This window comes from Schizophyllum commune (genome assembly GCF_000143185.2).
Source record: "Schizophyllum commune H4-8 unplaced genomic scaffold SCHCOscaffold_2, whole genome shotgun sequence".
Lineage (NCBI taxonomy): Eukaryota > Fungi > Basidiomycota > Agaricomycetes > Agaricales > Schizophyllaceae > Schizophyllum > Schizophyllum commune.
The window spans coordinates 326,914-348,097 of NW_026089539.1; the positions used below are offsets into that span (position 1 = coordinate 326,914).

The 21,184-nt window shown below is 57.7% G+C and overlaps 12 protein-coding genes across 12 annotated transcripts; 5 read left to right on the forward strand and 7 right to left on the reverse strand.

Moving 5' to 3' along the window:
• Nucleotides 1–317: 317 nt before the first annotated feature.
• On the reverse strand, nucleotides 318–1,638 carry SCHCODRAFT_02609287 (HIRA-interacting protein 5). Its single transcript, XM_003037611.2, has 4 exons — nucleotides 1,420–1,638; nucleotides 791–1,371; nucleotides 653–738; nucleotides 318–438 (listed from the first exon to the last, which is right to left on the reverse strand). The coding sequence occupies exons 2-4, from the start codon at nucleotides 1,361–1,363 to the stop codon at nucleotides 414–416; spliced, it is 684 nt and encodes a 227-aa protein (XP_003037657.2). The 5' UTR covers nucleotides 1,364–1,371; nucleotides 1,420–1,638; the 3' UTR covers nucleotides 318–413.
• Nucleotides 1,639–1,690: 52 nt separating this feature from the next.
• SCHCODRAFT_02609289 (uncharacterized protein) lies at nucleotides 1,691–2,136 on the reverse strand (the record flags this gene model as incomplete). The annotated part of the gene is made up of 1 exon (XM_050344368.1): nucleotides 1,691–2,136. A coding segment is annotated over exon 1 (206 nt), but the record flags the coding sequence as incomplete, so codon positions are not given.
• Nucleotides 2,137–2,698: 562 nt separating this feature from the next.
• Nucleotides 2,699–5,336, forward strand: SCHCODRAFT_048280 (glycosyltransferase family 33 protein; the record flags this gene model as incomplete). Its single annotated transcript, XM_003038948.1, has 10 exons — nucleotides 2,699–2,945; nucleotides 2,995–3,185; nucleotides 3,484–3,632; nucleotides 3,693–3,782; nucleotides 3,836–3,927; nucleotides 3,998–4,030; nucleotides 4,110–4,457; nucleotides 4,586–4,700; nucleotides 4,859–4,969; nucleotides 5,168–5,336. The coding sequence occupies 10 exons, from the start codon at nucleotides 2,699–2,701 to the stop codon at nucleotides 5,334–5,336; spliced, it is 1,545 nt and encodes a 514-aa protein (XP_003038994.1).
• Nucleotides 5,337–5,757: 421 nt separating this feature from the next.
• On the forward strand, nucleotides 5,758–7,672 carry SCHCODRAFT_02683754 (uncharacterized protein; the record flags this gene model as incomplete). The annotated part of the gene is made up of 3 exons (XM_050346761.1): nucleotides 5,758–5,780; nucleotides 5,841–7,269; nucleotides 7,305–7,672. The coding sequence occupies 3 exons, from the start codon at nucleotides 5,758–5,760 to the stop codon at nucleotides 7,392–7,394; spliced, it is 1,542 nt and encodes a 513-aa protein (XP_050201976.1). The 3' UTR covers nucleotides 7,395–7,672.
• Nucleotides 7,633–9,914, reverse strand: SCHCODRAFT_02141238 (uncharacterized protein). Its single transcript, XM_003037610.2, has 3 exons — nucleotides 9,628–9,914; nucleotides 7,937–9,576; nucleotides 7,633–7,882 (listed from the first exon to the last, which is right to left on the reverse strand). Exons 1-2 carry the CDS (start codon nucleotides 9,787–9,789, stop codon nucleotides 7,990–7,992), a joined length of 1,749 nt encoding a protein of 582 aa, XP_003037656.1. The 5' UTR covers nucleotides 9,790–9,914; the 3' UTR covers nucleotides 7,633–7,882; nucleotides 7,937–7,989.
• A 1,145-nt stretch (nucleotides 9,915–11,059) lies between these two features.
• On the forward strand, nucleotides 11,060–12,920 carry SCHCODRAFT_02609302 (uncharacterized protein). Its single transcript, XM_050344369.1, has 2 exons — nucleotides 11,060–11,158; nucleotides 11,217–12,920. The coding sequence occupies exon 2, from the start codon at nucleotides 11,448–11,450 to the stop codon at nucleotides 12,807–12,809; it is 1,362 nt and encodes a 453-aa protein (XP_050201977.1). The 5' UTR covers nucleotides 11,060–11,158; nucleotides 11,217–11,447; the 3' UTR covers nucleotides 12,810–12,920.
• Nucleotides 12,921–13,124: 204 nt separating this feature from the next.
• On the reverse strand, nucleotides 13,125–13,716 carry SCHCODRAFT_02609305 (40S ribosomal protein S29). The gene is made up of 4 exons (XM_003037609.2): nucleotides 13,688–13,716; nucleotides 13,565–13,639; nucleotides 13,409–13,508; nucleotides 13,125–13,356 (listed from the first exon to the last, which is right to left on the reverse strand). Exons 2-4 carry the CDS (start codon nucleotides 13,624–13,626, stop codon nucleotides 13,348–13,350), a joined length of 171 nt encoding a protein of 56 aa, XP_003037655.1. The 5' UTR covers nucleotides 13,627–13,639; nucleotides 13,688–13,716; the 3' UTR covers nucleotides 13,125–13,347.
• Nucleotides 13,717–14,437: 721 nt separating this feature from the next.
• Nucleotides 14,438–16,343, forward strand: SCHCODRAFT_02609308 (uncharacterized protein). Its single transcript, XM_003038946.3, has 3 exons — nucleotides 14,438–16,000; nucleotides 16,055–16,248; nucleotides 16,303–16,343. The coding sequence occupies exon 1, from the start codon at nucleotides 14,516–14,518 to the stop codon at nucleotides 15,974–15,976; it is 1,461 nt and encodes a 486-aa protein (XP_003038992.2). The 5' UTR covers nucleotides 14,438–14,515; the 3' UTR covers nucleotides 15,977–16,000; nucleotides 16,055–16,248; nucleotides 16,303–16,343.
• Nucleotides 16,151–17,373, reverse strand: SCHCODRAFT_02662427 (polysaccharide lyase family 1 protein; the record flags this gene model as incomplete). Its single annotated transcript, XM_003037608.1, has 6 exons — nucleotides 16,151–16,248; nucleotides 16,303–16,551; nucleotides 16,614–16,919; nucleotides 16,976–17,145; nucleotides 17,197–17,273; nucleotides 17,332–17,373. 6 exons carry the CDS (start codon nucleotides 17,371–17,373, stop codon nucleotides 16,151–16,153), a joined length of 942 nt encoding a protein of 313 aa, XP_003037654.1.
• Nucleotides 17,374–18,892: 1,519 nt separating this feature from the next.
• SCHCODRAFT_02141407 (uncharacterized protein) lies at nucleotides 18,893–19,838 on the forward strand. Its single transcript, XM_050341915.1, has one exon. The coding sequence runs from the start codon at nucleotides 18,989–18,991 to the stop codon at nucleotides 19,688–19,690; it is 702 nt and encodes a 233-aa protein (XP_050201978.1). The 5' UTR covers nucleotides 18,893–18,988; the 3' UTR covers nucleotides 19,691–19,838.
• A 10-nt stretch (nucleotides 19,839–19,848) lies between these two features.
• On the reverse strand, nucleotides 19,849–20,190 carry SCHCODRAFT_02489962 (uncharacterized protein; the record flags this gene model as incomplete). Its single annotated transcript, XM_050342917.1, has 1 exon — nucleotides 19,849–20,190. The coding sequence occupies one exon, from the start codon at nucleotides 20,188–20,190 to the stop codon at nucleotides 19,849–19,851; it is 342 nt and encodes a 113-aa protein (XP_050201979.1).
• Nucleotides 20,191–20,222: 32 nt separating this feature from the next.
• On the reverse strand, nucleotides 20,223–21,168 carry SCHCODRAFT_02527337 (uncharacterized protein; the record flags this gene model as incomplete). The annotated part of the gene is made up of 4 exons (XM_050343521.1): nucleotides 20,223–20,279; nucleotides 20,323–20,703; nucleotides 20,752–20,960; nucleotides 21,021–21,168. 4 exons carry the CDS (start codon nucleotides 21,166–21,168, stop codon nucleotides 20,223–20,225), a joined length of 795 nt encoding a protein of 264 aa, XP_050201980.1.
• Nucleotides 21,169–21,184: the final 16 nt, after the last annotated feature.

The following is a 21,184-nucleotide window of genomic DNA, read 5'->3' on the forward strand; positions in this document are numbered from 1 at the left end:
TAATCGCAACGCAGGAGGTCATCGACTTCATTTGTGAGAAGGAAATTGGTCTGGAGTACGGTCTGAGCTTGCCTCACACTTTCGTAGCTGAGCCCAAACCCATAACGACCAGCTGCGTGTCGATGGTTCCTGTAAATCTGCCTACCCAAGGTTGACTTACAGTCGAAAACGTCGGGATGCAGCTTTCCAACCATCGCGGGGTAGACATTGACAGTCATGAGTGCGTAGTATGTCCCCTGCGTTCGCGCCCAGCGTCACCAAGCATTGGACTTGTGCGTCGCCTTTTCCTAGGCCGAGGTGGTTGCAGATACCCCAGGTGGTCGCAAATGCCTCAAATTCGACAGGAGCATGGATTAAGCATAACTAGGCGTGGGTAAGAGTAGTGGTACATGTTGGCGAGTAGGATGAGAGCGTCATGTCGACATGTATTGCGCCATGCTGCAACCATAGGTCAGACACGGTTCGATGAACGTATAGGGAGTGCCAGGAAGGAAAGTGGATATGATGGAAAGGAAAGTGGTAACGATGGGAAGGAGAGTGGAGATAATGGGAAGGAAAGTACAGATGATGGGAAGGCGTAGAGCATGCGTATACGCGACGGTGTGATGATGAACAAAGCGAGGATGGAACGAAGATGACAAGGGAGACTCACTCTGGTTGCTTCGCCTCTTCTGGGTGTAGCTTCTTCTCGAGTTTGTTAAACTCCTCGAGTGCGATCTCTTCCTCTTCGTCGAGGACCTGGAAGGCGGATGAGAAGGGATTGCACATGGCGAGAAGAAGACTGGCATACCTGCTCCACACCCTTGACTTCGGGAATGTAGTGCATCAACATGTTCTCGATGCCAGTCTTCAGAGTGACCGTGCTCGACGAGCACCCGCGGCAGCTCCCCTTCAACTTGACCTGCACGACGCCGCTCTCCTCATCAAAACCTCTATACTCAATATCCCCACCATCCTCCATGATCGCCGGCCTTACGCGCGTCTCCAGCAGCTCCTTGATCATCGCCACCACATCACTGTCCGTGTCCAGGATCCGCGTATCCTGCGGGCCCGCATTCTCCCTGTCCTCCTTTGAGCGGAAGAGCGGCTGGTTGTTCGAGGTGAAGAACTCCATGAGGACGGAGTAGATCTCGGGCTTGATGACGGACCACGGGTGCTCGGAGCTCTTGCTCACGGTGACGAAGTCGGGCCCGTAGAAGACGGCGCGGACGCCCTCGATGCCCATGAGGCGCACGGCGAGGGGGGAGGTGAGGGCGGAGCGGGTGTCGAGGAACTCGGCGGTGCCGGACTCGCCCATGACGGGCACGCCGGGGATGAATTTTATGGAGTCTTCGTTGGGGGTGCTTTCGGTCTGGATGAACATGGAGCGAGCTGCGGGGGGGTAGTAAGAGGTTGTTAAGATGCAGAGATAGTACGCACTAAGTGGGGGATGCGTCCGCCCTGTACGCCTGGCATCGCGGTGGGGAGACGAGGTGGCGATCGTTGGGCCGCGGTGCACCAGCCGCGCCGCCCGCGCCGCCGTTGTGGACAACGCCCGCACCGTGCTAGACGTCGCGCGCGGCTGCAGCGCGCGCACGGCAGCGCTCCTTGTCGCAGTCCGTGCAGAGTTCGTCAATGTCGAGGACAACATGATTGGTGAGGAAGAGAGAAGTACGTGAGGTCCGGCAATCCCGCCCAGACGATCGTGCAGCTTAGTAATCACACCGCCACCGCTTTGACCGCGAAAGACGACACTCAACAGAAGTTCGACTGCATGCGATGGTGTACTCGCTAATGGCCTACAGAGCCATATCACCGGGTGCAGATGGACCTTGACAGGTCATATACTACGAATTCTGATTTTTTTGGCACCTGAACCCTAACTAAACTCGTACATACGGTTGGGGTGAGTCTCTGGTGCGGTAGGGGTGTCTTTCAGGGAGGCCGTAGCACAAGGTGCATCATCCCAGCACCTGAGGTACACAATGGAGGATTGTATGGCACGATTTGAGCGCTCGCATCGCCGTTGAAGGCATCTTATCCTCATCCAAGCTCCTAAAGTCGAGTACCTTGTATATGCACCCTGCATCGCGCTTCAAGCTACTCATGCGAGTCACATACATATGTCTATACCACTATGGAATATTTCTGACATGCTATCTTTCCCTGAGTAGACCGGAAGAGCGCGTAGAAGACGGAAAAGGCGGATGAGGCGCGATCACGTGATTGATTCCTTCTGATCTGGCGCTGCATCCAGTTCACGTTTTGCACGCGACGGCGTCCGGCTATGCCCAAAATTACTGCACGGATACGCGTTATATCTGAGTATCTACAGTTCGTATTGAGCAGATATGCGCACCGCTGGCATCATCAGTCCAAAAGTCAATGTTCCAGGACAGTGACAGCAATTTTGTTCAATACGAACTGTTCTCCCATCCCTAAAGTACTCATTGCACGCTTTTATAGGCCCATTCAGGGCACCGGTAAGCATGTAGACTTGAAGTACGCGCTTCGGAGGTATATTCGCCCAAAATGGCAGTTGCATGATTACTAAGCTGCACGATCGTCTGGGCGGGATTGCCGGACCTCAAAGTACGCCTGCTGAGTCGAGCAGCCGCCGGAGGATGCGCGCATTTGTCATGACATCAGCCCCGGCAGTTTCCGGTGCTGAAGTGTCGGCAGCCCGGACCGGCTACTTACTGACAACGATCTGCTTGACATGCACGACAGACCTCCACCGGCGGACGAGGACTATGTCGCGCCTGCAGCGGGGCTGGCGATCCTTCTGCTCATTATCACATACCTCGCATGGAAGACGGTTGCGTTCTTGAGGCCGAGGAATCAGCATTCCTTGCGCTCGGTCGCGATACTCGTTCTAGGGGACATTGGACGCAGTCCGCGCATGATGTACCATGCTCAGAGCTTCGCAGAGTGCGACTTTGTTACAGATGTGATAGGGTACAACGGTATGATCCTCCCAAGCATCTTGACAGCACTACTGACTTGCTACTCGAGGCTCTAAAGTGATCCCCTCACTCGAGAGGCTGCCGAAGGTCCAGCTCCATCATCTAGCTGAGCCCCCAAGCTGGCTGCGGCACTTCCCCTTCATTATCACTGCGCCCTTCAAGATCTTCCACCAAATTCTGACCATACTCGTCGTCCTCATCGTCGACATCGAAGAAGCCCCCGAATTCCTTCTGGTACAGGTAAGTGAGGTCATGATGTCGCAACACGGTCTACTTCTTCCCTGCGCTCTCCGGAATGTATCGCCAACACATATGCGGTCAGGACACCCCGCACCCTTGCCTCCGCGTAGATGAGCTGGGGAAGGGGAGGGGGCAAGCGACGCACGATGCGCGGGGGGAGTGGACGTGGCGGATCGCGATCACGTGAATTCGACGTCGAATTCGCTGCAATCCATATAAACGCGACACGCGCATGCCTTCTCTTCCACTTCGAGCTCCCACACCTATACTCGCAGACTCAGCTTATCTCACCTCCCAGAACCCGCCCAGTATACCGACCTTGGCTCTGGCATGGCTCGTCGGCCGCATCCGAGGCAGCAAGGTCATCATCGACTGGCATAACCTGGGGTGCAGTATCCTTGCGCTCAAGCTGGGCGAAAATCACGTCTATGTGCGCATATCGAAATGGTAGGTAGTCTTTCTAGCGAGAAGTGCTCTTCGATGGTCTGCGTGCTCATGCAGATACAGGTTCGAGCGCTACTTCGGGCGCACCGCCTATGCACACCTCTTCGTGACCCAAGCTATGCGAGACTACCTCGTCAGGGAGTGGGAGTTGCAGTAAGCATCGCCGTCTCACATCATCCTATTTTGCTCATCCACTTGCCCTTCAGAGGCCACAAAATCGTCCTCCACGACATGCCTCATGGCCAGTTTCACCGCGCCACGCCGCAGGAGATACACGACGTGCGCTTGCCTTCCCGCTGTCCATTTTTTCGACCGCAACTGACCCTCTCCAGCTCTTCATCAAACTCCAACCCGCCTTCGTCGCGCAGCCCTCCCTCCGCGACTTCCTCCCCAAGTCCTCCGTCCCATATTCCACGCCGTTCACATCCACCGACGGCTCCGACGCCGCAACCGCTGACATCCTGCCTCCACCTATTGCAGACACCGTCGCGCAGCCGACCTTCACCGAGATCGCGCCGCCGCACCTGCGCCGCGACCGCCCCGCGCTGGTCGTGAGCAGCACGAGCTGGACCGCGGACGAGGACTTTGGCGTGCTGATCGAGGCGCTGGGGGCGTATGAGGGGATGGCGAGGGCGGCGAGTGAGGGGATGACGAGGAAGGCGAGTGATGGGAAGGCGAGTCCGCTACCCAAAATCCTCTGCATCGTCACCGGCAAGGGCCCCCTGAAGACGGAGTACATGCGGCGGGTGGGCAAGCTGCAAGCCAACTGGCAGTGGGTGCGGTGCGTGAGCTTGTGGCTGGAGGCGGAGGATTATCCGTTGTTGTTGGGTGCGTATGCGATGTTTTTTGGCGCCATTTGCTATGTCTTTCGGCGCCATTTGTGCCGTTGTTTCGCTGACCCTGCACCAAGCCCCACAATTAGTTTCAACAAGGCTAACACTCATCTCTCCCCGCAGGCGCCGCCGACCTGGGCGTATCCCTCCACACGAGCTCCTCCGCGCTCGATCTGCCGATGAAAGTCGTGGACATGTTCGGCGCGGGGACGCCGGTGTGTGCGTTGGATTTTGCGTGGTGAGTTGATGGGTCGTTTGTAGCGAAGACGATGTGCAGTCTTCTGTAGCGGGAACGATGTGCAGTCGTCTGTGACGAGGTCGATTCACAGTCGTTTGTAGCGGTGACGATGCACAACAAGCCATCTCGATGATGCGTGTCTAACCCGTTATATCCAGCATCAGCGAACTGGTCAAGCACGGCAAGAATGGGCTCGTGTTCAAAACGAGCGAGGAGCTGGCCGAGCAGATGAAGGTGTGTTCGCACGTTCGATTTCCTCGGCCTGCCTAGTTAACACCCCCCCCCCCCCTTCTTCCTCTCCCCCTCCACTAGTCCCTCCTCACCGGCTTTCCGTCCAACACGCCCCAACTCGATGCCCTGCGCGCGACGCTGCAGGCCAAGAACGAGGGCCTCCACGACGATGACGCACACCCTGGGGGCCACGCCCACCCGCGCTCGCCGACGCGGAGGGTGTCAAGGTTACCGAGTCAGGCTGGATTGGTGGGCAGGGCGCAAGGGGCGTCTATGTCACGGGCAGAGTCGACCATCGACGAGCAGGTCGAGGACGAATGGGAGTGGTCCTCCTGGGACGTGAACTGGGCGAAGAAAGTGCGGCCGTTGCTGTTGTGGGACGCGCTCGGGCCGAAGGTAAAGTAGGAAGCCACCTTGGTAGCCACATATTTTTCTACCCGACTATGAAGTCGTATCATGTATGTGAGTGACGCGGAAGTTCTACAGTGTACTATAGACGCGGCGGCCAGAGCGTTGTAGCAAAGCGTCTCGCCGCGCAGATCATGTGTTTTCGGCAACAAAAATCCCCAACAAGAAAGCCTCATTTTTTCACGAGGGCTCATAAATTGCTCGCGCTTCGCTAAAGTCCAGCTTTCCAAGCTTCGGGGGAAATGGGCGACGGTAGGTCCCTAGCACGTGTAAGCTACATGCATGCTGCGTGACAGGAGCTATGACACGTTCTCGTCCTGAACGGCCATTCGTTGCGAGTTACTGCTTGTAAAGTAAGGTATGGCAGTCCCCTGGCATCACACAGCTAACTGACGTCCTCGGCAGCTGCCTCGAACTCATGGTCACGGTCATCCCCTCAGTGTCTCTTTGCGCGAAATGCGAACACACGGCCATCGCGTGTTCCTATCCCGATGCCCCCAGTTCGAAAACCCTTCGCTCGCGATACGCACCCTCTGAGACCGAAAAAGCAGCGCTCGTCTCCGATATCTTCACAATTGATTCTTGGCTAACGAACCTCGACCTAGATATTAACGCGATCGAGGAGCGTCTTGCTGCTGTCCGCAAAGTTCGCGCCCAGGTCGCAGTCGACAGGGACAAGAAATACAGCTTGCTTGCGCCTATCCGCCGCTTGCCCAACGAGGTCTTTACCCTCATCATCCGCGCCGCGTTTCCGAACAAGTGGCGCTCAGAGGGCAGCTGCACCAGCCCCTTTCCCCTCATCGACTCATGCTACTACCGCCTGCGCTCTCTTGCGCACTCCATGCCCGAGCTGTGGGTACGACTGCTGTGGCCTACCAAATTGCGCAGCCAGCAAACCCAAGGTACCTTCCTTGCCCGCGCGCAACTATGCAACGAGCGTGCGCGCAACGAGGGCTTGGACCTTGTTGTGCCGAACTTCAGACTGTGGTTGTCCGACCAACAAGATTGCCCTGAAGGAAATCGTGCTATGCATTGGATCTCCACTCATGTGGACCGCTTTCGGACCCTTGACTTGTATGTGCAGTACAACAGCCAGCCGACAGATGCTGTCAGCGCACCGTTGCTGGAGTATGCGCGTCTGTGCACTACGGACCATATCATTCTTGGCCGCGAAGACCGCTCGTTCGGAATCAAACTCGATGCACCTTATCTGCGGAAGCTCGAGCTGTACCATCTTCTAGCCCCGTCGCGCGTTCACATACCGTGGGCGCTGCTGGAAGACCTGACGCTCGAGATCAAGTGCTTCGGCCTTGCCGATCTGAATCCGTTGCAGCTCTGCACCAGCCTCAAAGACCTGCGCTTCGGCAAGGGATCATACTGGCCCGAGGACGAGCACAACGATCAAGGCTTCATGATAACGCTGGGCGCCTTGCGCACCCTTTCGCTCGGCGAATGCGGTCTTCGTTTCTGCAAATTCCTCGTCGTGCCGCGGCTGGAAGAGCTGGTCTTGCAGCCAGGGCACGAGTGTGACATGCCCGCTGTGCGGACGATGCTCTGGAACTCTGGCCATCCGGGAGAGAACACCCTGCAGTCCATCGCCCTCGCCACGCACTGGTGCACAGGCGAGGGCGAGGGCGAGGACGCCCACTCTCTGAACGGGCAGGAATATCTGTCCGTTCTGCGCTGCACGCCCGCGGTCCGGCACTTGAAGTTATCGTATTATTGGAAGGAAGGTCTCGACCTCAATGTCGTACTCCGCGCCCTCATCGTTGCGCCTGGCGAGAGGCCAACGCTTCTTCCCTTGCTGGAACGGGTTTCGATCCAGCTCAAAAGGGGCTTCACGACCTTTGACGAAGAGTGTGTGGCGCTCCTGAAGGAAGTCGCCCTATCGCGCTGGGCGACCGATGACGGCACGCACGTACTGCGACTGGTGTTGTCCAGTCCGAACTGTGGTCGGTACTTGAGTGGGGTGCATGGCCGGAGGAGCTAAAAGAACGGGGCATTCTCGTCGACCAAGTCCCTTGCAAAAGCGTAGCGTCCGAATGGTATGATTGAGGAACGACTGAAATATTAGCGCCGTGTCTTTTGCGAACCTTCGGAACCTACAATACTCGCGCAGATTCACACAGCTTGCGTCAAGTGAATATACGAATTAGTCCAGTCATTCTTCGACGGCCATATAGGTCATCCATGGTTTGTACGAAGAGCAGATAAATACGTGAAGCAGTGTCTGCATAGAGAGAGCAAGCGCGACAGAGCGAGCGATGCATATACAGAGCAAAGATGGGCGATAGATACGATATGGATACAGCTATGCACAATTAGGGGTGTGGGGATATGGGGCGAAGAATCGATCTTCGAGAGGGGTAAGAATAAGTTAGGATATGCTACAGTGTAGGAAAGACCGAACACTGGATGTTGGTGGTGGTGGTGGAACCTCCACCTTCATACCAGGCCCGACCTGCTATATTGTTCTGGTGCTGGCGACGCCGACGCTCTGTTGCGGGATGGCCTGCTTCTTGGTCGCTATACGTTAAGAGGGCCTGAGATCAGTTTATCAGTGAAGATGTACTTCAATATGAAGTTGGAAAACAGACCGATGCAACCCACTAGTACGCAACACACACTCAGAGCATACTCCGGCGGATGCTCAGTGGCCGGTCTCGCTTCGCGCATCGAACTTCAACCCAAAGGGCACCCGGGGCGGCCCACGGGGCCCATTGGCACGAGCAGGCTGCGCAGGCCCATTAGCACGGACAGACTGCGCAGGCCCATGGGCACGAGCAGGCTGCGTAGCCTCACCCGGACTGGGCGGTGGCGTCGACGACTCGATCGCGCCTGCGAAGTCGAGGGGTCCGTCGAGAATCGGGAACATCGTCGACTCCATCGCCCCCACCGCGCGATTGGCCTTCGCATCCGCGGGAGCCTTGGTGGCGGGTGCACCCACAGGAGCCTTCGTGGCGGGCGCATTCACGGTGGCCTTCGCTTTGGGCTCATTCGCGCTGGCCCACGCGATATTCGCCTGCGCGACCGCCTCCTTGCGCTTCGCCTCCTTACGCCTCGCCTCAGCCTCGAGCGTTTGCCTGCGAGCCTCGGCCTCGCGGGCTTGCTGGCGGGCCTCCGCGGCGCGAGCCTCCGCCTCGCGTGCCTGCCTGGCAACCTCTCGCTGACGAGCCTCCTCCGCCTCGCGCGCCTCTAGTCGGCGATTATTCTGCTCGATCAGGGCGCAGTATTCCTGGCGATTACCGAAGACAAAAACGTCTTCACCAGGTAGCTCGCGCGGGAGGTCGAAGGAATTGGTACTGCGTTCGAAATCGTAGAACATGCTGACGCCGTATTCAAAATCGGAGGAGGTGATGGCGGCGCGGGGCACGTAGGCAGAGTCGTTGGCGTCCTGAGGCGGAGCGTCCTCGGCGGGGGTGACCTCTTCGGCAGGCGATCCCATTGGCTCTTCGGCGGAGGACGCCTTGTCGTGCGTGGTCTGACCCTCGTCCTCCTCGTAGATGGTCGACAGACCGCCCGCGATCCCGTCGTCCATGACATTGTCGTCCTCGCGCGGAGGCCCATCGATGAATGGATTCTCGTCCATGTCCATCGACATGCCAGTGTCCGCGGCCTCGTTCGTCGTCCAGTGGCCCGCCAGCGGACTCGGATGGATCGGCAACCCCTTCAGCTTGCGGACTCCACCTTCGGGAAGGTGCGATGGCCCAGCAGCTTCCTCTCCATTCCTGACAGGACTCGGGAAGAACCGATTGTTGAGATACTTCGCATAGCCGGGCGAGATGCCCTCGCAAAAGTCCTTGGCGCGCTCATCCTGGTAGCCCACGAACTCGTTTTCTTCTTCTTCGTCATCGTCGAGGCCATCGAAGGTCCGAAGGCTCAACTCGACTTCGTCTTCGGAACAGGTGCTGGGCGCGTCGTCCGGCTTTTCCGATGGCGGTTGGTCCTCTGGGGTCGGGCGCGTCGGCGGTGCGTTCTCGTCGTTTTGTTTGTGTCGAGTCGTCGGACGCGTCGGGCGCGTCGGGCGCGTGGAAGACGTCCCTTCAGCTTGGTGGATGCTATTTCGCGCTATCGGGGCTGGGGGATCACAGAAGACGCCACGAAAGGTACGGTAGGGGACCCCGTCCTGCGGCGCCTCAGGTGTCTGGGACTCGGGCAGTTCCACCTCGTCTTCCTCATCGACCACTGGGGGTTCCGCTTCTACCGTGACTTGAGCCTCGTGGGTGCAATTTCTTGTCTTCAACGAACAATCAGGATACAAGACCGAAGAACAAAACCTGACACGCACCCCGTTGCCATGAACATCAACGTTCATACTTATCGGCTCCAGAGCTTCATCGCCAGCGACCCGCGAGCGCGGCTGTATCTTGAGCGTACCCGAGACCTCCGTGACGAAGTAGACTTTGATGCCCATGGGCGTGGTAATTTCGAACACACGTCGAGTTGCCATAGTGAAGGGACACAACGAGAAGTAAAAGGTGGATGCAAGAGGAAGGATAGAGAAGCAAGGATGGAAAGCGCGAACAATGCACGTCGTGGTCAGAAACAAGAGTCGCGAGGCGCCAGGCCCCCGTCATGTGACCATCGGTAATTGCCGAAGTTCCTTTATTGTCCAAACGGAGATAAGTAGCCACTGAAAGCGCCGTGCCCTGCTTCGTTGCATCTGTGACTATAAGTCGAGATGGCCTCGATACACGAAAAATGATAGTACAACGTATCTGAAGAGTCTCCTGTAAGCAAAGCGCGAGTGACGAGGAGATAGACGGGCTGACCAACCTCATCCGGGCTTCAAAGTTTCCGAGACGCGTTGCAATATAACAAGACATTCGCTTGCGACGGCTCCCCTACTGAGCATAGAAGGTCAAGATTAGCGCTTCTCGTTGATGAAAAATGCGAGATTGCATATCAAAAGTCTTGAATGCACTCGCACCTTCCCTTCGAAGCGATAATCTGGTCAACGCAAGCGTACACCCGGTATCGCACCGGACCAAGACATGGTGCTTTCATTGTGAGTGGCTGTCAGGCATTCGAAACCAACGAATCTTCTGCTCCGACCTCTGTCGAATACCGGGCAGGTGTTCTCCGTCATCGACCAGGGTGGACGTGGCAGACGCGTATGTCATGATTACCTTCGCTGGAGCTTCTGCGAAGGAATATCCTGACTTTCTACTTCAGATGGAGGAGAGTTATGCCCAGAGATGACTTTGGCATCCGGCGGGTGGATAAAGTGCAATCTTGGCTGAGGGGACGAGTTGGCTTGGACAGTAACGATGTGCCGAGTGCAATGGTCACGGTTTTCGCACATGGGGCCGACTGAAATTCGCTCTTTCTTCCTGCCCGTTCGAGCTATCCTCGGTGTCAGCGCTGGACGTATAGACAGGAATTGCGGACGCACCAAGAATGGCCGATCATGGCTCAGTGTACCGGCTCACGGCCCTAGGTACGGTTGGGTCCGTGGGGGCCTCAATAGCACGCCGTCGGAAGACCGTATCGTGATGGAATGGATGCACATAGTGGTGGCCATAAAGCCTGAGCTCACCTGCTCAGTCTTGTTGCGGGTCTCCGCGTTAGCCGTTCGCGTAGCTGACCAGTACGTCTTCAGTTGCGCCCGCTAAAACCTGTTCCAAAGGATAGCCTGCTTGTATCATGACGAGACTTCACTGCCAGAGCCTTCCTGGGTCTGTGGGCGCCCGCGCGGGGACGTACAAAGACAAGATCATGAAAGAAAATACGGACAAACAGATGTTCGACGCTGCTTGCTCCGAACTTCCACCCCCGTGCCTTCCAGGACAGTTTATCTGAACCCACTAAACTCAGAGGTAAGATACTTCAGAAAGACCCACAGGAACTACCCTTCGCTGACCACAATACGGAAAGGAAGGCATCATGACCATGCTGACCACGCCTAAACTCTGTACCCAGTGCGGACGCACCTTTTCTTGCTCGTATACAGACGCACCCACTCGTGATATCTTACGCTCTTCGTATGCTCCTGTCCTGAACGAGCAGGACACTCTTCGTGCCGAGGTCACTGCGATAGACGCGTCCACAAAGGCAATAGACGCCTAGCTCGCCGCTATTCAGGCGCGTCAAGTGGCACTGCAAGCGATGCGCCAGCAGCTCGCGCTCGACAGGCAGCTAAAGGAAAGCCTACTGTCCCCCATACGGCACCTCCCTTTCGAGCTCCTGGAACTCATCATCCTTCATGCGTTGCCCGAGAACTGGTACACTGCCGTCTGTGGTACCGTCCGCTTCCCCCTCATACAGGCGTCTCGTCAATTCCGCGCGACCGCCTTCGCCATGTCCGCGCTCTGGTCGACCATCCGCACCCCCATCCTCCGCCACCCGCCCAAAGTCAAAGCCCACTTCCTCGACGCCGCCACGGCGTACGTCGACCGCGCCGGCGACCACCCCGTGAACATCGTAAAGTTTCAGGCCAATCCGAGCATTATGCCGCCCAGCCACGACGCCGATATGTGGCTGTCCGCGCACATGCATCGTATCCGCACCCTGAACTGGCAGCTGAGGGGGGGTCGTTTCATCGTGCCCACCCTGTCCGCCCCGGTGCTGGAGAGCCTGTGCTTGCGCTGGATGCCGGTTCGGGGTCAGCAGCAACTCGAGAAACAGACGATCACTGACACGCCCCGCCTGCGGCGTCTCGGGCTTGAGGGTCAACTCTTGCCATCGCAGTTGCGCTTGCCCTGGGTACGCCTGGAGGAACTGGAGATGGATGTCGAGGGGTGCGGGCCAAAGGATCTGCGCGCGTTGGAACACTGTCATGCTCTGACGACGCTGGCCATCAAGATGCGCTCTTTGTCTGCTTGTCTGCTTGACGAGGACACGCAGATTCCCATCGCTCAACTCGGTAGCCTGCGCAAGCTCTCTTTGCGCGCCCAGGGCATCGCCTACGCCCGATTCCTCGCTTGCCCGACCCTGCGCGAGTTGGAGATCGATGTAAACTCTACAACGTATCATGGCGAGCTCGTGCCACTGGTCAGATCAATGCTACAGCGCACATCCTCCAATTCCGCCCCGCACCCCCTCAAAAAGCTGACCATCACCACATTCTACCCCAACGTCGACCGGCATTTCATAGACTTGCTTGCATGCACGCCCGAGCTCCGGAAACTGCACATCGTCGCCGACGAGGACCGCGCCTTCAGCGACGAGTTGTTAGTAGGGCTGACCGGCACCCAGCTTGTGCCATCTCTCGAGCACCTTGCTATCACGCTCGAATGTCAGTGCTTCAGCATGGCGGCCGGGCAGCAGCTGGAGGCACTCGCGATGTCGAGGTGGGCCGATGGCAATGGGCCGCCCACGACCCGTCTGACCATGGCTGTAAACGTTTGCGCCCAAACCCGCGGCTGCGAGTGCGAGCTTCGTCTTGATTGGTCGCGGGGACTGGAGGCAAGGGGCATCCTTGTCGACCGATCGTCATGTATACGAGACCAGATTGAAGCTGGCGGTTAGGCCCTCCTCGGTATCGATCTATGCACGCGTATCCGTGTCTGTAGGCAAGATGTTGTGAATGGTGATGCTTCGCAATGATGTGAGCGTTGTGAATGTTGACTGCGACGCGCCTTGTACCATCGCGGCACCAAATGCACCCAAAAGCAGCATTCACCGAACCAGAGAGGCTCTCGAGCGTCAAGGCTGCCTGCGCCAACACACAAGAGCCCAACTTGCCGCTTACTGCATGATTGAAGCGCTCGAAGAAGGAATATGGGGGTGTAGAGGCAGATGATGAAGACAAATCTTTGGTCTTCAGTTCTGGCAGTCCCTTATGAAGCTCAGAACTGTCGATCGATTGACCTGCGCGTAGTACTAACACAATAGGGCGACGTCTTGCAGATAAATGGCGGGAGAACGGGATGCAGTGGGCCCTGGCTCAGGGAAGTCTCTTGTTGGGTGCATGGCATATGGGCATACAAGAGCGATACAGCAACATGATAGCGGATGAGAGAGAGATGCAAAGCGGACGCGGGCATAGAAATGCGCTAGAACCACTCTATCGGTTCTGCAAGACTCGTTAGCACGAACATCGCAAGCCAGCTGGTATGAGGACGCACCTTGGTGAAGCCGATCGCCTGCGACTTCTCGCGGAAGCACTGACGGCAGAGGTCGAGGCCGTACTTGCGGATGAGACCAGCCTGATGGCAGCACAGGCGGCTATAACGCATGCGATTGAGCGAGGAGCGCGAGAGGAGTCTGCTCGTGGTACTGACCATTGGCGGGAGCCCTTACCGAACTTGCGTGGGCGGGAGAACCAGACAGCGTCGTGCGTCATTTTGAGTACCTGGCTGGTGGACGATGAAATCGCGTAGAACGGCAGCAACGGCGACACCGACCTTGCTGAGGGCTTGGGGGCGACGGCGGGCGCGACGGTGAAGCGCCAGTCGCCAGGCGATCGCGAACTGTACAGTTTACCGGCAAACGCCGATTCGGCCGATCCGGCACCAGTGTCTTATGGCCAGCCCCCGCCCACGCCTCGTAACAAATCATTGAGCTGTTGTATCGGTTGACCACTGTATCCAGCGCTCCTCTCTATCGTCCCCAGCCGAGCTTGATACCTCCCCTTTTCCCTTACAAGAGATGGAAGAGCTTGGTGGTGTAGTGTCACTGTGTCGCACTTGCTATCCTTCTAAGTCAATGGATATCTATGTTGCCTGAGCTTACAAAGGATACCCTGTATTTCTTCTTGTGCATCTTCTCCTAACGGTGCTAGAGCAACTGACTCTGCGTCTCTCATCCATGATCTAAACTTTAGCCTAAAGCATCCTGGTTCGAACTTCCTGATCAAGAGGCACGTGCGTAAGTCCGGATATCTCAATTCCCTCGTGCATGGTTGCTACCTTCAACCGCACACTAACAGTGACCTTCGCGACCGCCTGTCGGCGCTCAAAGCAGCGCTATCGTGCATTGAAACTCATAACAACCAGCAGCTTAGGTTTGTTGAGCTGACAACCAGGTATGGGTTATACTCCTCTGTGCGTGCGGTAACTCCTAAGCGCAGCAACAGGGTCAACATGACGGTATTGAAGTCTTCGAGTCTCTGCACGAAATGCGACCATGGCTTCATGTGCTCCTACATGGATCCACCTACTCTGAATCTCCTGCGATCTGATTATGCGCCCTCGTCGAGAGAGCGAACAGCTTTAGGCGCCGAGATCGACACCATGGATACGTACACGGACGCGCTCGACGCGGAGATCGCGACTACTCGGGCGCGCTTGGAAGATCTGCAACGAATCCGGCAGCAGCTTGTTGAGGACAAGCAGCTGAAGGCAGGCCTCGTAGCCCCTATTCGACGCCTGCCGTTCGAGCTCGTCGCAGCTATCATCCTTCTTGCGCTGCCGGACAACTGGACCACCTCTGTGTGCGGCACGGTCCACCTCCCCCTCCTGCACGTGAACCATCGGCTCCGCGCCATCGCCCTGGCCACGCCGAGAGTCTGGCATGTTGTGTGCGTGCCGATAATTGGCTGCAGCGACAAGTACATCCAGCGCTTCCTCCAGACCGCGACGTGCCACTTGGACCGCGCTGGTGGACTCCCCATCGACCTCGTCAGGGGAACCCACTTCACGCAGGATGCGCCCGCTGGCCGTGAGGCCGACAAGTGGATGTTCCAGCATTCTCATCGAATTCGCCGCCTCGACTGGCACCTCTCCCCGGGACACCTTCCCTCGTCCACCTTCTCCGCGCCGATGTTAGAGGATGCGGCCCTCCGCTGGACCCCAGACAATCATAATCAACGGCTCGGACAGACGCTGGCGATCACCGACGCCGTCCGCATGCGGTCCCTCCACTTGAAAGGCTATCTATCACCTTCACATATACACGTGCCCTGGTCGCGCCTGCAGCGCTTGGTCCTCCATCTCGAACAATGTGGACTGGAGGGCGTGCTCGCTTTGGAATATTGCCATTCCCTCGAGACACTCGTTGTCTCCGTGCGGCGCTTCTCTTCGTGGGTGACCGACGAAGAAGCGAGCCTGCCATCGGTTACCTTGCACAGTCTCCGCACGCTCTCGCTGCACAACTATGGCATCCCCTGGGCGCGAACCATCACCTGTCCAAACTTGCGCGAAATGAATCTGGACTTCATGGCCGTACCCAGTGCGCAGCTGCTCTTCGCGTCGTTCGTCAAAAGCATGCTACACCGCTCCCTCGCGCACTCAAGCACGCACCCTCTCGAGGAGTTGACCCTACGCATCGTCCGCCGAATGAACCACGACGCAATCCTAGGTATCCTCGACCGCGCATCCGGAGTAAGGAAGCTCACCCTTTCCGTCGATTGCGCTGCGACCATCGAGGATGAGCTCTTGTCGAGGATGGAGACTATGCCTCGTAGCTTACCGTTGCTGGAGCATCTCACGATCTGCACCGAGGCAGAGGGCGTGTGGCTGCTGGACGGGCCCGGAGATAGCCTGAAGAGGTTCGCGTTGTCCCGGTGGTCCTCAACCGATGGACCTGCGGTGGCGCGCCTCACGCTGGAGTCCAAAATTTGCCCCAGGGCGGAGTTTTGCGAATGTGCAGTCCCGAGCGAATGGCGACGCGAGTTGGAGGCGAATGGTATCCTTGTCAACCTGGCGTCGTGCGAGCACAGGCAGGACAGAATATTCACAGAGGATATGGAGTAGAAGGCCTGACAACATGATCTGTCGCAGGTGGGCAGTATCGCTGCCGCACGCGCACTCTTTTACTAATCTGACTGTCTTCAGGTTTGGTCACAGCGAAGGAATGAACATTTGACCACTGCCTACAAACAATTGATACAAAATAAATTCATACATCCCGAATGCCAGTGCATTCTCTTAGAAGTCGAGGGTCTGGCCAGCGTCGGCGGCGACCGTAGAAGCAACATCCGACGTCGCGAGAAGAGAGTACTCGTACGGCGCCTCAGTGAAGGTGCCTGCGCAAAAGTGAGCGTCAGCAAAGAATTACGTCGTTTTGCGCTGCCACGTACCCTCCGGCGCCGTGTTCTCCCCACCGCCAAAGTCGTTGTCGCGCGCGACGGCGAAGCCCTCGTCGGTCGCGTAGAGCGGGTCGCTGCCGCCGCTCCAGACGTTGCCCTCGACGAGGAGCTGCGCGCCGTCGCGCGTGTTGATCCCGTCGTTGTTGTTCACGAAGTAGTTGTTGTAGATGTGGCCCGTGCCGAAGCGGAAGGAGGGCGTGCGCGAGTTAAGCGTGTCCCAGTGGTTGAGCGCGTAGGTGACTGGGGGGAAGTTGCAATGACTTAGTCTGCGAGGTGCGGCTGGGTGAAATGGGGATACTCACCCGTGATAGCCTTGTCCTCGTCGCCGTTGCTGTCGGAGTGGCCGACGAGCGAGGCCTTCCAGTGGTCGTGGAGGTACGAGCTGGTCACTGTGACGTAGTTTGAGCCGTGCGTGATGTCGAGCAGGCCGTCGTAGTAGTCCTTGTCGTGGTCGCGGTCGGACGAGAGGTCGACGTGGTCGACCCAGACGTTCGACGCCTCCTGGATGCCGATGGCGTCGCCCGCGTCGGCGAGGACCTTGGAGATCTTGAGGTTGCGCAGGATCACGTTGTCCTCCTTGTAGACGCGCAGGCCGACGCCCTCGAGCGCTGGGTGAAAAGTAAGCATAAGCAATGGGGCTCGCTGACGCAGAGGGAGAGCGCACAGGAGCCGGCAGCGCCGAGCACGGACGTGTTCGAGCCGACGCGGATGACCTCGTTGCCGGTGATGGTACCGGAGATGATGACGATCTTTGCCTCGCTACCCTCGACAGCGGCCGCCAGCTCGTCCAGGGAAGTGACGGTGGTGGTAGAGCCGCCAGAGCCGCCAGTGGTGCTGCATCAGGGTTAAATTCCGTCCTGACTTGCTAGACGAATGACAACGTACCCGCCGACAGCAGCGTAGCCAACAGCCGGGGTCTCGTTGACATCCGCGCGCCTCAGGATCTTGTTAGAGGGCGCAGCCTACAGTGAAAACGTTCGTCAACGAGCTCCAGCGTGACCTCTTCGAATTATGACGTACCGCCGCGACGATGGCAAACAGGAAGACGGAGAGGAGCTTCATTTTGAAGAGATGTACCGGTTGAGCTGGCGACTTGCAGAGGAGAGCTGGAGCCTGCCGTTCACCTCACCTACCCTGGGCTTATATACACGTTCGCGCAGCCCTAAAAACGCAGACTCGGATAACCGTCGGGGCGCACGACGGAGAAATCGCCCACGCCCATGGCGACGACGCTCACCATCCGCCACCAGCGTACGCCTGGCTCATGAAAGCGCGGCGTTCTCGCCATAGATGTTGCTACAGGCGTAAGGGAAGGGTTGAATGGGGTGAATAGAGAACGGTTCTATGTCGTGCGATCAATTGCGCTGCGACTCACGCGATGTTGGGCGAGGCACGATAATTCAGCCATAGGGTTCCATGCTTAATGAAGGCACTTGAGCGTATTTATTCTGCAGAAGGAAGAACGCGACTTCAGACAGTATCATTGAAGTAGACAACTGGCGGGAGGATTAGCCCGGTAACAATTGGGTCGCGAGCAGGGAACTTACGAAAGTAAAAGAGGCATAGAGCGCATGAGAGCAGACGAAAGGGATGAAAGTCCAGACGGGCCGCAGGAGCACGCTGCTCGAGTACGCGATGCCCAACACTGCATGAGAAAAGGAAGCCCAAAGAGTCAGATGCTCAACGCAGCAGGGCCAGTCCACGCGTGCTCCCACACTTCATCCTCACATCCGCGCACTCGGACGACGGAAAAAGCTATCAAAGTGTCGATCCGCGGAGGAAGAGCTTAAGACACATGGAGTCGCAGAGAATAGGCTGAAGAGAGCAGCGGGCCGCCGAAGAGAGCTTGTTTACGGTCCGCGGTGGGGTACGCGGGCCGCTGATGCTTTCTTCCCTTGATGAGGAGTCTTGAGGGGAGACAGGCGTGAGTTCGCCATATACTGTGCGCCACCAGAGTCGGAAGAGAGCTGTCAAGCAGGAGTCACCTTGCTTGCAAGGTCTCTCCCTTGGTCAATTGCTCGCATGCACTTGCGTACACATGTGCAAACATCGCTACCCCTCTCCCTTCGTTCGAACCCCGCTATGCCCTCTCGCCTCCAGTCCGGTCTACCTGTGCTCTATATATACTTCTTCGTGTTCTTCGCACCTGGACTCCTGTATATATCTCTCTGTTCTGGACTGTCAATGCATTTTGCGTACTTGGCTCATACCCCGCCGATGCCGTTGCGGTCATCAGCTTCGTCTTATTACAACGTCGCGGGCGACGTCTTATCCCAGACTCACTGTCCGGCTTATCCGGTCCTTCTGCCCGATGCTTACGTAAGCCCCCTTTCGTCCTTCCGCCCACGTCTCTGCCTCAATCTTGCACTCGCCCTTGCGCTTGCGTACTGGCAGTGGTGTTCGAATTCCCCCGCGTCGGATCCATGCCCCTGTGCCTAATAACCTGGCGCCTGCTTGGCACATCGCAAACACTCCGCTGCTCGTAACGACTTACGCCTTCAAAATCTGGGTGCTCACGTGACAAGAGCACCCAGATTTCGTCGCTCTGTTTCCCCTCGAACCTGGTCACAACGGTCTTTCATTGCCTCCGTCGTGCGCTCGCCTGTGTGGGGGTCGTCCTTCACTGCCGCGCAATGGGTGCGTGCTACTCTTATTTAGTTCTGCACCATCGCTGACCATGCCCTTGCTCTTGCTTACACTGATCTCGGCGTCAACCTCCGCTGCTTGTTGGATCATTCCTGCTGATTGTCGAACTTGTGTCTGGGGTCCTTTGGTGCGTCCTCTTACCTATGCTGCCCTGCGCTGTACTCATTATCACGCTAGCTGGCTCCCTGGGCACCCGCGGCATTGGCGAGTCACGGCTCCATCGCTTCCGGCAGTGCATCGACCACGGCAAGGGGTTGGCCATGCTGTTCGCCCTCCGCGGGCGCTGTATCGGCCTCCCCGTCATTATCTTTGCAGCACATCCTCGACGGGACCACTCGTCGCATCGATCGACGTAGGCTGCTCGTGCCCGCGTCGGCTTATCCACGTCCCAACATGGACAATGTTTACATCCCGAAGCAGCCCTGGCGCGATCCTGCTTGGCGTGCGCACCCGTGGACATCCTACAACTTGCCGCGACGCTAGCGCGTCGCCGATACCTCGTCGACCGCGTTGGCGCCCACATCGCGGCGGTTGCGGAGGAGCCGGCGACGCGCCAGGACTCCACCACACCCGTTTGGAATGTCAGACTGAGGTCGTCAGACATCATTCCGTCCTCAGCGCCTTACGCGTCCGGAGACTGCAATGTCCGAGGCGCGGCCCGCATCTTGTCGGTCGGGTCTTCGTGCGCCACCATGACGATGCACCGTCATCTCATCCAACGTCGACTGCGTAACCGCCCCCCCCGTCGTCGCACGCGCTCGCCACACATGCCCCTAGACCCTCCCAACAACGCAGACGTCATAGTGCGTCGTTGCGAGGCCTATGGAAAGTGCACGTGGTAATTGTACACGCTTGGCTCTATGACAATGTGAATACATTCCTCCGTCCCCATCATCTCCTCCCAGCTGGCGCTCCGTGTGCTCTTAGTGTATTCCACCACAACAATGTCTTCCGGTCCAAGGCCTCCAACCTCTCGTCCTCCAATAACAGCTCCGGTTCGTGCCGCGTCTTCGTTGGGTCAAACACGCTCCTATCGTACGCTCTCAACAGCCGGATGGTGCTCCTGCCCGAGCTTCTCGAAAGCGCCACGTACACGTTGAACAGGTTGAGTTTGCCACTCGGCACTTTGGCAATGTCTACGATCACTGACGGTAGTGTTTGGCCTTGAGCGCGATAATCTGTGAATGCGTAGGCGGGTGTTATGGGGAGTTGGCGTCGATGGATCGTGTACATGCGTGGCTGGCCTCCTGGCGCGCTTTTTATGCTCACGCGGAAGGGAGGCTGCGATATCGGGGTAATCGGCACGACACCGGTCGGTAGGTCTTCCAGTGTCCCTGCTCGGGTTCGCTCCATCCTGACGAGTACGTACAGAGGCTGCTTTTGCAAGCGGACCACCGTTGCAGTGCCAAAGTCCGGCTCGTCCTCTGCCACGACAATGCCTACTATCTCGCCCCGCGCCCCGTTGGTGATGTCAAGATCTGTTTCAACGTTGCGGGTCACCAGCACCTGCGCACCAACGGCAATCTCCACCTCGAGGGGCAGTTCGCCTCGCCTCTTGCGGCTCCCTCGCCCGCTGTGACTCGCAAGCTCGTGCCTCTCCCAGAGATTGAGTGCCCGACCACCGGGCACCGTCTGCTCGGCAGGACATATGAAGAGCCGTCTGCCCGTCCTCGCACAATGCTCCCGCAAAGATGCCTCGTTCCACTGGCGCCTGACAGCGTGCCGAGGCGTCACAAGGTATGGACGCTTCCACGCCTCTCCCTCCAATGGTTGACATGCTGGGCTGCCCAGGACAAGCGTGTCAAGCATCTCCATGTCGCCGTGAGTATTCCGACCATAACGCAGGCGGTGCAGGAAGTCCTTCCACCCGGCGTCCGTCACCCGCATCTGCTCCTTCAAAACCACAACCGTATCGAACTCCTCGTAGATCTGGCGCCCAGCCTGCATCAGAGGCGTGTCCTTTGGGCTTGAGGGGTGGTACAATCGATCGGATGGGCTGCTTCCTACAGGTGGGAATTGATGCTGATCGCCTGCCAATACGACGCTAATGCCTCCAAATGAACCTTCCCCAGGACGCTGCCCCTTGGCAATCGTTATGTTGCGGGATAGCAGGGCAAGGAACGCTTTCGCTATCATGGAGTACTCGTCCACGATGAGATAGCGCAACCACTTCCAGAACCGTATTAGGTCCACCTTCGCCTGTTCCCCCATGACGACGTTTCCTTGG

Bases quoted from the DNA above. Each gene is read 5' to 3' on its own strand.
- SCHCODRAFT_02609287 (XM_003037611.2), bottom strand. From the start codon at position 1,363: ATGTTCATCCAGACCGAAAGCACCCCCAACGAAGACTCCATAAAATTC. The intron at 739-790 runs GTATGCCAGTCT...TCCGCCTTCCAG, and splicing joins AAGTCAAGGGTGTGGAGCAG to GTCCTCGACGAAGAGGAAGA. The intron at 439-652 runs GTGAGTCTCCCT...CTATGGTTGCAG, and splicing joins GAAGAGGCGAAGCAACCAGA to CATGGCGCAATACATGTCGA.
- SCHCODRAFT_02141238 (XM_003037610.2), bottom strand. From the start codon at position 9,789: ATGGCAACTCGACGTGTGTTCGAAATTACCACGCCCATGGGCATCAAA. The intron at 9,577-9,627 runs GTGCGTGTCAGG...TGTTCGTTGAAG, and splicing joins TTGATGTTCATGGCAACGGG to ACAAGAAATTGCACCCACGA.
- SCHCODRAFT_02609302 (XM_050344369.1), top strand. From the start codon at position 11,448: ATGCGCCAGCAGCTCGCGCTCGACAGGCAGCTAAAGGAAAGCCTACTG.
- SCHCODRAFT_02609305 (XM_003037609.2), bottom strand. From the start codon at position 13,626: ATGACGCACGACGCTGTCTGGTTCTCCCGCCCACGCAAGTTCGGTAAG. The intron at 13,509-13,564 runs GTCAGTACCACG...CATGCGTTATAG, and splicing joins GGTAAGGGCTCCCGCCAATG to CCGCCTGTGCTGCCATCAGG.
- SCHCODRAFT_02609308 (XM_003038946.3), top strand. From the start codon at position 14,516: ATGGATACGTACACGGACGCGCTCGACGCGGAGATCGCGACTACTCGG.
- SCHCODRAFT_02141407 (XM_050341915.1), top strand. From the start codon at position 18,989: ATGCCCTTGCTCTTGCTTACACTGATCTCGGCGTCAACCTCCGCTGCT.